This window comes from Pomacea canaliculata, linkage group LG4 (assembly GCF_003073045.1).
Source record: "Pomacea canaliculata isolate SZHN2017 linkage group LG4, ASM307304v1, whole genome shotgun sequence".
Taxonomy (NCBI): domain Eukaryota; kingdom Metazoa; phylum Mollusca; class Gastropoda; order Architaenioglossa; family Ampullariidae; genus Pomacea; species Pomacea canaliculata.
The window spans coordinates 19,393,084-19,406,671 of NC_037593.1; the positions used below are offsets into that span (position 1 = coordinate 19,393,084).

At 38.6% G+C, this 13,588-nt stretch overlaps 1 protein-coding gene across 2 annotated transcripts in view; it reads left to right on the forward strand.

Annotated features, from left to right (window-relative positions):
• LOC112562137 overlaps positions 1-13,237 on the forward strand; it is a 32,633-nt gene extending 19,396 nt beyond the window's left edge. For both annotated transcript variants that reach the window (XM_025235186.1, XM_025235187.1), the window contains exons 3-6: positions 5,815-6,401; positions 6,678-6,843; positions 7,039-7,207; positions 7,674-13,237. In XM_025235186.1, coding sequence (XP_025090971.1) covers positions 5,815-6,401; positions 6,678-6,843; positions 7,039-7,207; positions 7,674-7,866 — 1,115 coding nt within the window. In that variant the 3' untranslated portion in view covers positions 7,867-13,237. The remainder of the gene's footprint in view (positions 1-5,814; positions 6,402-6,677; positions 6,844-7,038; positions 7,208-7,673) is intronic.
• Positions 13,238-13,588: the final 351 nt, after the last annotated feature.

Below are 13,588 nucleotides of genomic sequence, written 5' to 3' on the forward strand. Positions count from 1 at the left end.
TGGTGGTATTCACTGCCGATGCGAGTGAAACATGGCGGAGTGGAATCCAGCCCATAGATCCGAAAAAATGTGCACTTCAAAATACATTGTATACAGTCCAGCTACAAACCAGCAGAGGAAGAAAACCATAAACCCAAACGAATTTTTAGCAGCCAAAGCCTTTTCATTTTGCTCATCCTTTCGAAACCATGAAAGGCTAATGTTGGACTCTTTTCAAATTGTAAGAGCCAGCATGGTCGAAGAACGGTACGCGTATCAACAGCCGACAGCAAACCGGAAGTGATCTGCCCTCGGCTTGGGGTAAAGGTCACTTACACGCATCAAAATCGTCCATGTAGGCCGCGGGCAGCCGACGAGACGTATACGTGTCCATCCCGTCATATACTCGTACGTACCCTGTCTATCCCGTCATGGACGCTCCTTGCCTTCCCTCGAAAATTATATCATTACTATTCACTTAATAATCATTTATGTTGCTATGTAAAAAGCTCATACATGTACTGAAATCTGTGGTTGCCTTGGCGGGCAAATAATTTCGCAGACCGTATACGGCCCGCTGGTCAGGCGTTTCTCACCCATGCCGTAAAACAACTGACGGAAAGTGGCCTGACCGGTGTTTTGGTCTGAAGGCTGCAGATGGAGGTGATTATTAATCGAATACATTCCGTGAGGAAGCGGGTGAGTTGAAGTGGGTAGTTCAGCAGTAAGATGTACAGCTTCGCGGAACATGCCGCTTTTTTTTTTAAGTCTTTTACCTCTGCTTACGGGGATGTAGTATAGTCGAAACTGAGACACCGAAAAACGTTGTAGCTGTTCGGCAAACGTTTATCGTGATTGTCGTGATAAATAGAATGAATATATAAATTTAAAAACAAATTGAAATCAAGAAATGTGCTTGTCATTTTCCTTCCTCTTTCTTCTCATCATCATTCCTTCAGCCGTTATCGCCGCGAGTACTTTTGTCACCAATGTTCGCCATTTGGCGCAGATTCCTGTCATCCTCTGAGATATGTTTGAATGGCAGGCCAGTCTATTCTTCGATGTCAGGCGTTTTTGTTTTGTTTTATTTTTTTGTTGTTTTTTTTTCCCTTTATTGCATCTTCTGCAAGATGAGGTTTGCGTCTTTTTAATTCTGGTCAGAATGTCTTGGAAGAGCCCAAGGACAAAATACAGGAAAGGGACACGTTGATTTGCTGTCCCCCGGAGGTGACTGAATGATCCATTTATGCCTACAGGCAGACATGACCCTCCCTTATTAGTAGATGGACGCAGGCTATTTCTATCGCAGCGCTGACCTCTTATCCACCCGAAGACTCGATAGCGAGTAATGTATAGTCGGTTACTGAAATGAGGGGCCGTGAGGAATATTTTTGTTTGCTCAGTGAACGATATTAGTTCCCCAGCCTGGGCTCATTCCTTCTGTTCTCGACTTCACGCCTACAAACATCACCACGCACGGAAAGAGGTCAAAATCATGAGGTGATGTTTCTGCACTTATACGCCTAATTAATATATGTTCCTATTGGCTGAGGCCTTGACAAGGTAAAGGTAACCATGTACAAGCCTGACGTCTGTGTTATTGACATTAACAACAGATCAACACCTGAGATAGGACGCGGCAAGTGAGAGTTATGAGTATGTCGCTTGCGGCGTGTAAAAAAAAGGGTCACTTCTTTTTAATGGCTTTAAAAGATCAACGAGTGACACTAGTCTTGATAAATAATATTTAAATAATAATGCAGGAACTTATACAGCGCCATATCTCGGCATTATGGGCAGGCTCAGGGCAATTTACAGAAAAAAAGACGCACGCAACAAATATAAAATTGCCAATGAGATGTGGCCAGAAGCTGCTCCCAGCGTGCACAGTTCATTTGAAAAACTGTAATCCAGGTTGCAGATACTCCTTTTCACACCACGGGTCCAGTCATAAAAGGATCTAATAGATAAAAGCCATTTTTTTTTATGTTTGCTGCTTATTTTGGTTCCTGCAGAATGCCTATTCGAAAAACCTAAGAGTTCTCAAGCCGTCGGAAGAGATGCAGTGCAAATCCACCCGTAGTTTCAAGATAATCAACTGTCACCCTTCATGAGTCGCAAAAATAAACGTGTGTTAGTTTTAGTGAAACAGATCGTTGAAACACTGCGATAATCTTCATCAGAAAGTGATATGAGAGAATATATATAATATCAAATTTAGTACTGGGGCATTTTTAATGGATTAAGAGGTGCAAGAGTTACTAATCTACAACTCGTAGTTCAGATATACAAAGACATTCATAATCTGTGATGAAAGCAGATCAATATGTTACTGGAAATAGCGCTTGTCCAGAGATAAAGTCGACCTAGATGGCTAGGACTCATGAAGCCGAGAGGATATTACTGGAATCAGACTAGCTTGCAACCCAAGCATTTCCCATAAAAGATTTTTTGACTTAACAAAAACGTTTCGTTGGATTAATTAGGTTTGAGCAATCTCTGAAAGAAGCCATGATTGGAAATTATCCAGTCCTGTCGACTCGGCTGTGACATTTTGCATTTTACGAGTTACTAGACACCTGGGTTCTCGAAGGTGCGGCATTATTGGCGATATCATTTTAAGCCGCCGATGAAAATTTTGAACGACTTGAAAAGAAGAATTTCACGAAGTCAGTGTGCCGCGACTTTTCTAAGACCATGGAAACTTTATTTACGAACGTTTCAAAAAAAAAAATTATAGAAGATTGAGACCTCGTTGCCTTTCAGGTAGAGTTTTGGTTAAAGTACCTTCATCCTCCTGAGTAGATGACTTTCTTCCGACGTCATCTGAAGGGTAGGTGACCTTTATACTGAGGTCACACTACGGGGTGGGCGACCTTTGCACCGGCGTGACACTGTCCTCCCTTCTTTCGGCATGCGTTCCCACGAACGTAGGTGGACGTGGTTGTCATGTCTGCAGTTTTTGTTGTACCGATCATCGTTACAGAGCAAGGCGTCCTTTTTAATTGTTTTTTGTGACGGATAAATTGTTCAAGGATTTATGTTTGCCGCTTTCTCTCTTCCACCCCCATACCCTTCTGCACTGCCTCGCACAGCCACTATATACCACCCGCCATTTTTCAGAAAAGACGGGAGCACTTGAGCAAGATCTACTAGCCTTTCATTCCGTTTGTGTCTAATGTTAGTGTTGTTTCGCAGGTTTTGAAAAGATGAAAAATTAACCTACGAAAGCGATGTCTAACATAACGGCAATGAGGCCAACTTCTGGAAATTATTTCTTGTCAGGAATGTGTCACAGAAAGGGGAAACTGAAATGGAAAAAAAGTGACCATCTCTAATGACGGCTTGATTTGGTGTAAATGCGATACAATGTGAGGTGTGTATCTCCCCCCTACACACACACACCCGACTCGTAGAGAGAGGGACAGAAACCTCGTGATTGATAGTGGTCTCCATTCCCAGATCACGTGGTTGATACGCTTTGGGTCTCTTAAGACTACGTGATCGATACGTTGCCGCGGCGCGAAATGGCGTCAGGGGACCGGATTCACATTAGCTTTAGCTGAATGATGAGTACGAAAAACTGATGTTCACAGAGAAACTTGCCTGGCTTACGAGTTGTCAGCATTCTATCATTTCGGTGGTTGCTGACATGAATGAAAACCAGTCCAGCATCGACCCCGTGATAAACTAGTCGATATGCTCGATTATGGTTATGCACGTCGACACCCAGGCCATTCTGAGTTTGTTTTTTCTGTGTGAAGCATACAGAGAGTGAAAGCTTACCGAAGATTTCACACATTTGCAAGCCCTGTGTGCTAATTTTAACATCCTACATATAAATTATAGTTCCATAGCACTGGCCTAAAATCTCGGTGCAAAAAGGGCAGGAGGGTGGCCAAACGCTTTGAATAAAATAACGAAAATGACCAGTTTTCCAGAGATTGGAGTGGAAAAGATATCAGCTGTGACATAATGTTGGCTCTGTTGCCGTTGCAACTGATCATGCGACGGGATAACCCGACCCCGTCGACCACTTTAGACACATCATGGCCACAGCTCGAGACACATGCACGCGCGTTTTGCGTCGACTTCAGTACACGTCTCATCGTCATACGGCGTGTCCGGTTCACATACAGATCCTTGCTTCACACCCGTCGTCCATTGTAACTGTTCTGCGTGTACCTGTGTGTTGTGCTTGATTTCTATACCGACATCGCGAGATAATTTAATAGCCATTTGATGTCGCGCGTTCCAGTAACATTATTATAATTACCTGGGATTGCAATACGAGAAATTCATTTGGCAGCCTTGCGGTAGTGTCTCATTGTCGCGTTATAGGATGAAAAAGAAGGCAGGAGAGTGAGGTGGTAGGGTCCTCGCATATCTCGGGGTCAACTCTCAACTTCTTCTCCCTCGCAATCATCCCGATTCTTTTGCAGTCAGGTACCGGCCGTTCTTCCGGCATTGGCTATCGTGGGCGCCGTCAGGCTCGGATGCCGCTGCTCTGATCACAATCGGCTCCTGTTGTTGGAGAAAGGCAGGATGGCGTAGAAGGCAAGTGTGGGTGGGGTTCCTCAGTCTAGAAACAGATGAACCTAGGTGTTCATAAAAAAATAAGCCAGGTGACCGCTGGGTCGCCTGCCGAAGCAGATATGTTTAGTAGTTTCGAGATTTATGTATCTTAAGGACACAAGCCGCCGCAATATCGGATTCCGTTTTCGCAGACATTAATCTTCTGGAGCACCTCTGCCAATATACTGATCCCAGTCCTTGGTCGATGCTGTGTTTTGCGTCAGTTCTCTGACTTGCAGCTGTCAACTGTAGCTGCAGTCTTTATCAATTTTTGTCTGAGAATAACGCTACACCTTGTGATTAGAAGGGGTCGGGTGGGAAGGAGAGAGTTACCACCTTAGTCAAGTGAATTTCATTTGATTTAGACAGTGTTCAGTGAGGGGTGGGGGATGGGAATGTGTGCAGTCATTTTTTTGACTCCCATTGCCACCCAGCACATCCACTCATGTTTTTCTCCTGCCTGTAAGATAGTAGCAAATCTTTCCATTGTTATAATTTTTCATCAGCTTAGGGAACAGGCACTTGTCTGTAACCATTCTCTCCAGCTTGCTTTATCAACGCTGTTGGCAGCTTCTGCTGCTCTATCACTTGGTGTGGGTTCATCATTAATATGCACATTGTTCACAATAAAAGTATCAGTTTATGGTACTGTTTTAAGCATGATTTGGTGTTTTGCTTTCATTTTGTGTGCTGATAGCTTTTTGCATTCAAATTCAGATAATAATAATAATCAAATTTATATATCACCTTTCTCCAGCATTAGCTGGACACAATGTGCAAAAGCACACTTTTTAGGTCAAGCATCAAATGCTCCTAGACCAGTAGTGTGGAAAGGAGCATTTACAGCCTGGATTGCAGTTTTTCAAATGAGTTGTGCTTGCTGGGATCGGCTTCTGGCTATAGATCTTTCATTATATGGCATTCTATGTTTGTAGTGTACATCAGTGTACGTTTGTCTTTTTTTCTGTAAATTACCATTGGCCTGCCCATAGGACCGAGATATGGCACTATGCAAGTTCCCTCTATTATTATTATTAAACTGAAATGTTTGTATTTATCTGAGTTCAAGGCATATGAACAGTTTGGTATTTTTGTTTTTCTACACTCACACACTTTTGTTCTTTAGGCCCTTCATAGTCTGAAGAAGGACGAGCACAATTCTTTATCAGATTAGAGATTCAAATTGAACTTGAATGCTTCCATCCAGGTTTCCTCACAGAGTTGTTTTGTGACTTTTTCATGGGACTCAAATTGTTGCAGGCTATTACCCTGGAGGCTACTACCAGCCGGCAGCTGCAGGCCCACTACTGCCACAGCCTATTGCCCAGACATGTCTTCTGGCTCATCACATCCCTGTCAGAGTGCCGCATGCCCAGGTGAAGGTGCTCATCCATAATCCAGACACCCCTCATGACCTAGCAGCCTTCTCAGAACGCACCTACACTGGCAAATCTAGTGACTCTAACAACAACAGCAGCAGTGTCAACAATGATATTGGCAATATTAGCAATAAGAACAGTGGCAGTGTTCGAGGAAACTCCGCGTCAAAATATTCAGAAACTGATGTGAGCGTCATAACCAGTAGCAACAGTAAGAAAAGGACTTCTACTGACAATAGTAAGTCAAAAAATGTGTCTGGTAAGAAGAGTGCAGAAAGCCGAGTGGAACTGAAGAACAGAGATGTTGAGAAAGCATGCAAGAGAAAATATGAGAAGCGCAAAGCCAAAGTCACCAAGACTGAGGTTGAGGTGAAAGAGGAAAAGGAGGTTAAAAGGGAAGAACCTGAAGTACCCGACCATGGGTGGAGGTGGATTGGTGAGCCAGAAGTGAAGAAGATTCCAAGCGTGGTATGTGTTCATGATGAGTGGAAGGAGGAGAGTGTGGGACCCTTTCATCTTACATGTTATCTAAATGGGGTGGGGGAGAGATTTAAATTGCACTGCAGTCATGGTGTTTCTTTTGAAGTGTGTGGAAGTGGCTAAATGTTTTTGTTGCAGTTTAATGAAAGCTTTCTAGAAGCACTGTAAGATGTGTCTGGATGGTTTGCAATGTGATTTTGTTTGCTTACAGTTATCTTTTGTTTTGACTGTTATATTTGTTTCTTGAATGTGCTGACCTTTCAGAATGCCGACATGCCACCAGTTGAACGTCGCTGCTACAGCGCCATCAGGCATATAGATGGAGATGTTATATTTTCACGGGACTGCGTTCTGCTACGTTCAGGTTCCCGCAAATCAGATGTACCTTACGTTGCAAAGGTGGCGGCTTTTTGGGAACATCCCGAATCAGGTGAGATTTCTCAATTTTTTTTTACTTCTGATTAGCAGAATCTGTTTTGTTTTATTAAGGAAATGAATATGAACAATTAGGAAAATTATTAACGTGCCTTTTATCAGTATGCAGTTTCAGATCATGTTCAAGCAGCTGCTCATAGTTCAGGGTTGGCAAAAGACATCTGATTAAACATATTTTTTCTGTTGTTAGGAGAGATGATGATGAGCTTGCTGTGGTACTACCAGCCAGAGCACACTGAGGCAGGACGTCAGGCACATGACCTTGAAAGCGAAGTTTTTGCTTCTCGTCACTGGGATGAAAACAGTGTGGCATGCATAGACGACAAGTGCTATGTGCTCACCTATGATCAATATTGCCGGTAGGTGAAACTTTTCATGCATTATATGTCTAACTGAAGAGGTACAGAGTTGCCAGATGGGTTGAGAGAAAATAGTATTTCCCAAGTGGGATAACTTTCATGAAATGGTGATATGCTGACAATGTGGTATGCAGATTGAGACTCGATTGTTACTTCATGTTTGGAATTTAAAAATTAGAGATGGATTTATTCAAATGGTCTTTAACACATCGATACAACTGTTTTATTTAAAGTTGTACAAATTGTACCAATATTTTATGGAAATATGTGTTGTATGCTAATAATTCATGTTTGAAACTAACCTTTATGTTGATATATCAGATTTTGTTTGATTGTGTACGTGTGAGAGAGGGAATGAGTGAAAATAGATGAATGTTGGAGAATAGTCATATATCTTAATTTTAACATTTCATTTTGCAGTTTTAAAATCTGTTTTATTATCTGCATTATTTCTCTGTCTTTACAGTTACCAAGGAGAAATGCGGCGACATGAAAACAATGCATTGCCACGTTCTAAAGTTGTACCAATCCTGGAGATGTTTGAAGGCAGCCAATACAACCGAGAGCTCCCGGACCACGATGTAGATCCAGAAAATGTGTTTATGTGCCGCAAAGTCTATGACTTCCGTCAAAAGCGCATTTTGAAAAATCCTTCTTAAAACATTTTTGAAAGTGGTTTGTGTGAAAGTTTTGGTCTATTGGGATACAGGAACAGACAAAATCAAGTTAAAGTTTATGAAAGATAATGATTAATGATCTTTTTTTGTAAACAGAAGTCTTAATGCTGCATGGGAAATAACCTGACTTGTCCATTCCTGTAATTTGACTTCACTGGCAAGTCAAAAACTCTTTTGTTTATGGGTCTAAAAGAAAAGGCTGAATGATGGCTTTTTTTTCATTGTACAAATATTTTTCACACCTGTCAGTCTCATGTATATGCTGTACATGATCTTTTTGGTGGGGGAGGGGGAAGGGTGATGGTTATGGAGAGTATAGAGTATGCCTACATGGATTTCTTTTTATTTGGTGTTGTTTTGCATTAACTCACCTAAAACATGTCCTGCACAGCCTTAATGAGTATCAACTATGCCCTCCTTTGGTGTTTTAATGCTTAGCCTAGTTTTGGAATCTTCCGTGTTTTCTTATGAAATTATTTTAAGCAGTTTTTTTCATATTGGGCCTGCCAGAAGGTGTACAGTAAAACTCCACATTTTTGTATTTTGTTCTTATGCTCAGCTTTGAGATTTGCCAATTTTTACAAATTAAATGAATAACAGCATTAATTTATGTATATGTAATTTGTTTTTTTGAGTGCACATGGGTGCTCAAGCACAAGGATATATACTTATTCTAATTGGATACATTTATAAAAGTTTTCTGTAAAATTATCTGTAATTTCCCAACAGAGAGGTAATGAAATTAGCATGCATGAGATTTTTATTTAAACCACCTTAAACTTCTCTCATGGATGCATGACCAATGACAGGTAAATGAAATCTTATAAGAGTTAGAAGTGCATGCTACAGAGTTTTATTATTCAGCTTTTCTTAGCAGGGATAAAGAAATCATGACTTGTTAATGGACATTTGAAAATTGGGATTATTTTGTTGCTTGTTCAGCTAAACAGATTTTTGAAATAAATACTTAAATAACAATAAAAGGAAAAAAATTCTCTATATAAACATACAGTCAAATAAATCTGGGTTGCAACCCATTGTGCTCTTAGGTTTTATTTTTATTAGGTTTTTTTTTTGTTAGTTTAGTCCTTGCTACTCCTTGAGGAGCATAGGGCCACTAGGTTTTTTTTTTTAGTTAAATTATAGCAGGGTTGTAAATATGAGTTATATTCATATAAGAGGTAAATATGTTAAAAGTTTTGGATAAAGGTTTTGATTGTGCAGCTGGAATAAAATCATCTTTTCATTTAAAAGTACTGAACTTACCTTAATATGCATAACTGCCAACTCTCATCTCCTCCGTTAATAACATTAAACATATAGATTAATGGCTGAAAAGAAATACTTTTATAGTTTACCCTTTAAAATAACAGAACATTTAAAAAGATAATTGAAATATATTACAAAAGAAATAGGTTTAAGTCTACATCGATGTGGTGTTGCAACTAGCCATAAATGATTAGTAATATTTGTTTGCTGTGGAATTGTGTGTTGTTAATATTTATATACTGTGTTCTATGAACATTTATTTGTCACTCAACGTAATATTTGTGGATCTTAAACTCTGTGACTGGGCTGTATGGCAATTTATATTTCCTTTTCCATGAAAATTTGCAGGGCAATTCATGCCAAAAAATTAGAGAACTTAATTGCATGAAAAGGAGATATCGTTGACATAGTCCTGCACTAAATAAGTGTAATAAGATTGGACTTGCACATACAAACTATTAACTGAATAGCAGAAAGAGCATTTTGTATTGTATCAATGCAATAAAAATAATGTTGGCAACATAACAAATCATATTGTATTGGTGTTGCTAACAATAAGCACTCACGGTGGAAAAAATGTAGAGATGTAGGAAATTTGCTTGTGTAAAGTAAATAAAGTTGTGATTGAGTAAATGTTATGTGCTTCTAATTTTTTTTTTTAAACTCATCCATCAAATCAAGCTAAGCCTTGTGATAAAACACAAATGGACATAAAGAATACCCCTAAAATGAGTTAATTTGTGCTTGATATCTGGGAAATGCCCAATAATAGTGATGCATAATAAACAGTGCATTTTCCTTAGGCTGGATGTGCATGGCTGTGGAGTTGTTGGGGGAGTTGGGGGATGGGGTTGGGGGACTTTTGCGGGAAAAAATCCACAACACAAATGTTCAGTCACGAAGCAGAGTTTTCGAGTTGAAGATTGTAATCAACAGAGAAGAGCGAAGTCATATTTTATACTACTTATTTGCCTTATCGAAAGCCTATCATGTTGAGATTTTCATTCTGCTGACCACCCTGAAGTGTGATATGTTTGTCCATCAGATAGTGAATGTGATCTAAAAAATTTTTTAAGGACAGAATTATGAAGAAAAATTGTTGGAATTTTGATATGAATTACAAGCAGCTGGCAATAAATGGTGTGTTTGTAAATAGACTGAATCCATGTGAAGTACAATTGAAAGGTCAAATGAATGTAGCCTATATGAATGAATGAATCCTATTTTTTCTTTCTCTGTTCAATAGCTATCAAGACCATCCACTAATCTTTGATCTTTCTTTATGCACTTCATTCATTTACCACACCCAGCCCCATGCTGTGTTATTCTCAGGGTGTGTTCGTAAATATCCACATGAAAGATCTTGTCATAATCTCATCTTTTAGTGTTTACCATAACTCTGGCAGCATTTCCTTAAGTCCAAGACTATAACTTTTTCTCATAAAGTTTTTGCTATTCTGCTTTCTCACATGCAAAGGTGCCATATGTGATTAGAAACCTGGAAGGTGTTTAGCATGAAAGGCTACTGATGTATGTTAATTTCAAAAGGTCAAAGTGTTCAGGCACTTCAGTCTAGTCAAATTTGATCTGAAGTTACTCTATATGCTAGTGCCTTGCTCATTTCAGAGATTACTTCTAGTATCTTGGTATACCTTTAAAGATCAATTTCTTTCACAACTGTTTTGATAGTTAAAAACAAGCATCAAGATTTTTTTAAATGGAACAGATTTATTTTGTATGTTAGGTAGTATAACTTTTCTTTTCTTTTTATTTGATCACATTGCATGTTGATCACATCAGAAGTTGAAGAAAGCTTGCTGGGCTTTCCATTTTTAGTTATAGATACACTTGTCTTCTCACATTGAGACAATAGTACTGTAAACTGGCTAGCTGATTGATGTTTTTCGCCCAGTCAGCAATGTTAATACAGCCCTGTAGACCAATGCTACATCCAGAGAGATCTGACTCATGGACAATAAATAATCATTACCCTCTTAGTGACATCTGTATGTTTCACCATTGCAAGATTGTTTCATAACTGTGGAAGCTTGATTTAGATCTCTTTAATCAGGATATAGAGGAGATGGTCTTTCTAGACCATTGTGTCTTAAAAGTATATTAACTGTAAAAAATGATTCTATAGCTGTCACCATCCTGGCTACTTTACACAGAGAAAAATCCCTGCATACGTAAGTATTTGTGTGTGTGTGTGCACACGTGTGTGCAAGCAGACACATGCACATGCCCTTGAATGTGCAGAAATGTTCCTGTGTACAGATTCTTTTTTCTTTAGAGCTGTTTGTAATACTTCATTCATTTTGAGTTCTGAACTGCGGTAGAAAAGAAACTTGGTAAAGGTATTGGGACAAGTTTTTAAGACTGTGTAAACACTGCATCATTGTGTGTTAAGCATGCAGAAGGCTGATAGTACTGATGGATAAACAGCATCGAGTTTTGAAATCTTTAGGCAAATAGATTATGATTCCTGCTTTATGATTCACACAGAAGCAGATGATTCAGCAGTCCCCTCCTTACACTATTAAGGTCCTACAGGCTGGACTAAAGGCAACATTTGTACCCCTGGCAGGGTTGGCATGAATAAATATGTTATGGCCGTGGGATCTTAAAATCATGCCTTAGAACCATTCATCTGAGAGTGCAAATCTACACTATTGTTACAGAACATTTTGGCTTAACACAAATAACCATGTACTGGATGAAAACATCCAAGGTGCTTGGAAGGATGGGAATCAGTACTGGTTTGTGAACTTTTTTTGTGCCCTAAACTAACCAAAAATGCCTCTCTTGTTTTTGTCACCAACCTAATGCCATATGATGAGATAACATTTAATGACTCTTCGCACTAGTTGTGCATTATAATCATGCTTTTGTGTAATAGTATATGGTAAACTATGCATTTTTCTTTTGATCTGTACTCTATATTTTATAAATTTGTACTACTTTTTTCCTTTTAGTTTAATTTTGCAATTTAAAAAATTTCATGTATGGGCCTAATTAAAAAAAATTTGTATATGCAGGAACATACCTTAAAATTTTAAGTTCTGTAAAAATGTTCACCTATGTTTTGCTCTTAGCAATTTTGTGATCATTATTTTTTGTTCTTCAATGAAAACATGGCAAGTAAATATTGCCAAATGTGAAATGTCTGAAACCTTCCAAATTTGATGCTTCTGTTATATTTTTGCTTCAGATATCTGTCTCATTTTCTTTAGAAATCAATGCAACACAGTTTGATTACAAAGCAACCTCAATCAGCAGTCATAATAGGGAATAATAAATGGAAGCATTCTACTTGTGGGTGATTTTTGTTTTAATAATGTCATTATTATCTGTGCACTCACATATTTTTAGAATTTAGGTAGTTTGAACTATAGTGTCTAATTTTATGTGATTTTTTTTTCTTGATATAAAACAAGATTTTTAGCCACAAACATTGTTTTTAAAATCACATTTTACTATATCTAGTGATTAGCATACAATTGTGAAAAACTCTTTTGAAAGATGAATAGGAGGCAGTGTTAATCTAGTGACAATAATTTTGAAAATCAATCCAGTATAACCTGATTTAGAAAAATGTGTTTTGACTATATTTGTGTGAGTGTGATGGAGCATCTTTCCTTTCAATGTTCTTTAAAAAGCTCATTCCTGTGTGAGATGGCTATGCAAACAGGTTGCTTGTAGCACTCAAAGTCTGAGGAAGAATATGTCATACACCACAAAAGTAGAAAATATCAAACTAGCAGTTTGCTTCAAGAGACCTTATATACTGACATCATTATTTAAGCTAGAGGCAAACAAGTATTATATTAGCAAAACCATTAACATCTAAAGAGGTTGGTGGTAGTAAAGACCAATTTGCAGCAGAGGAGACTTTCAGTTAAAATATGTTCAGTTTTTGTAATTGGCCATTCTCATACTTTTCAGCGCTTAAACTGCTTGACTGAAGAATGTTGTGATGTTTGAAAGCAGCAGCTGATTTGCGTGCTAGTGACCTTTCTGGCTCAGTGAAGAGTGTTAACATTTTATGTTCCGGGTAATAAACTGTCTGGGTTATTTAATGAACGTTTAATGTTTATTATGTTAACTGCAGCCTGTGAGAATGTTTGTCATGGTGGTTAATAATAAGATTTATGTAGCTCATTTCTCACACTATAAAGCAGATTTGATGTTAAACAAATAACATCAAAATATAGCATCAAAGCACTTACAGATTGTATGCGTGCTATTCAGAGTCAAGAGAAATATGCAAATGTAAAGATACAGAATTAAATTACGGTTATTTAAAATTAATAATAATCAGAGGAGCTTGTATAGCATGGCACCCCAGCCAAAGCTAGGCTCACTTCCTTTAACAGGTGTGTTGCAGACCATTGAGTAAAAACATGATTTCATTCTATTGAACAGTTTCACTCCC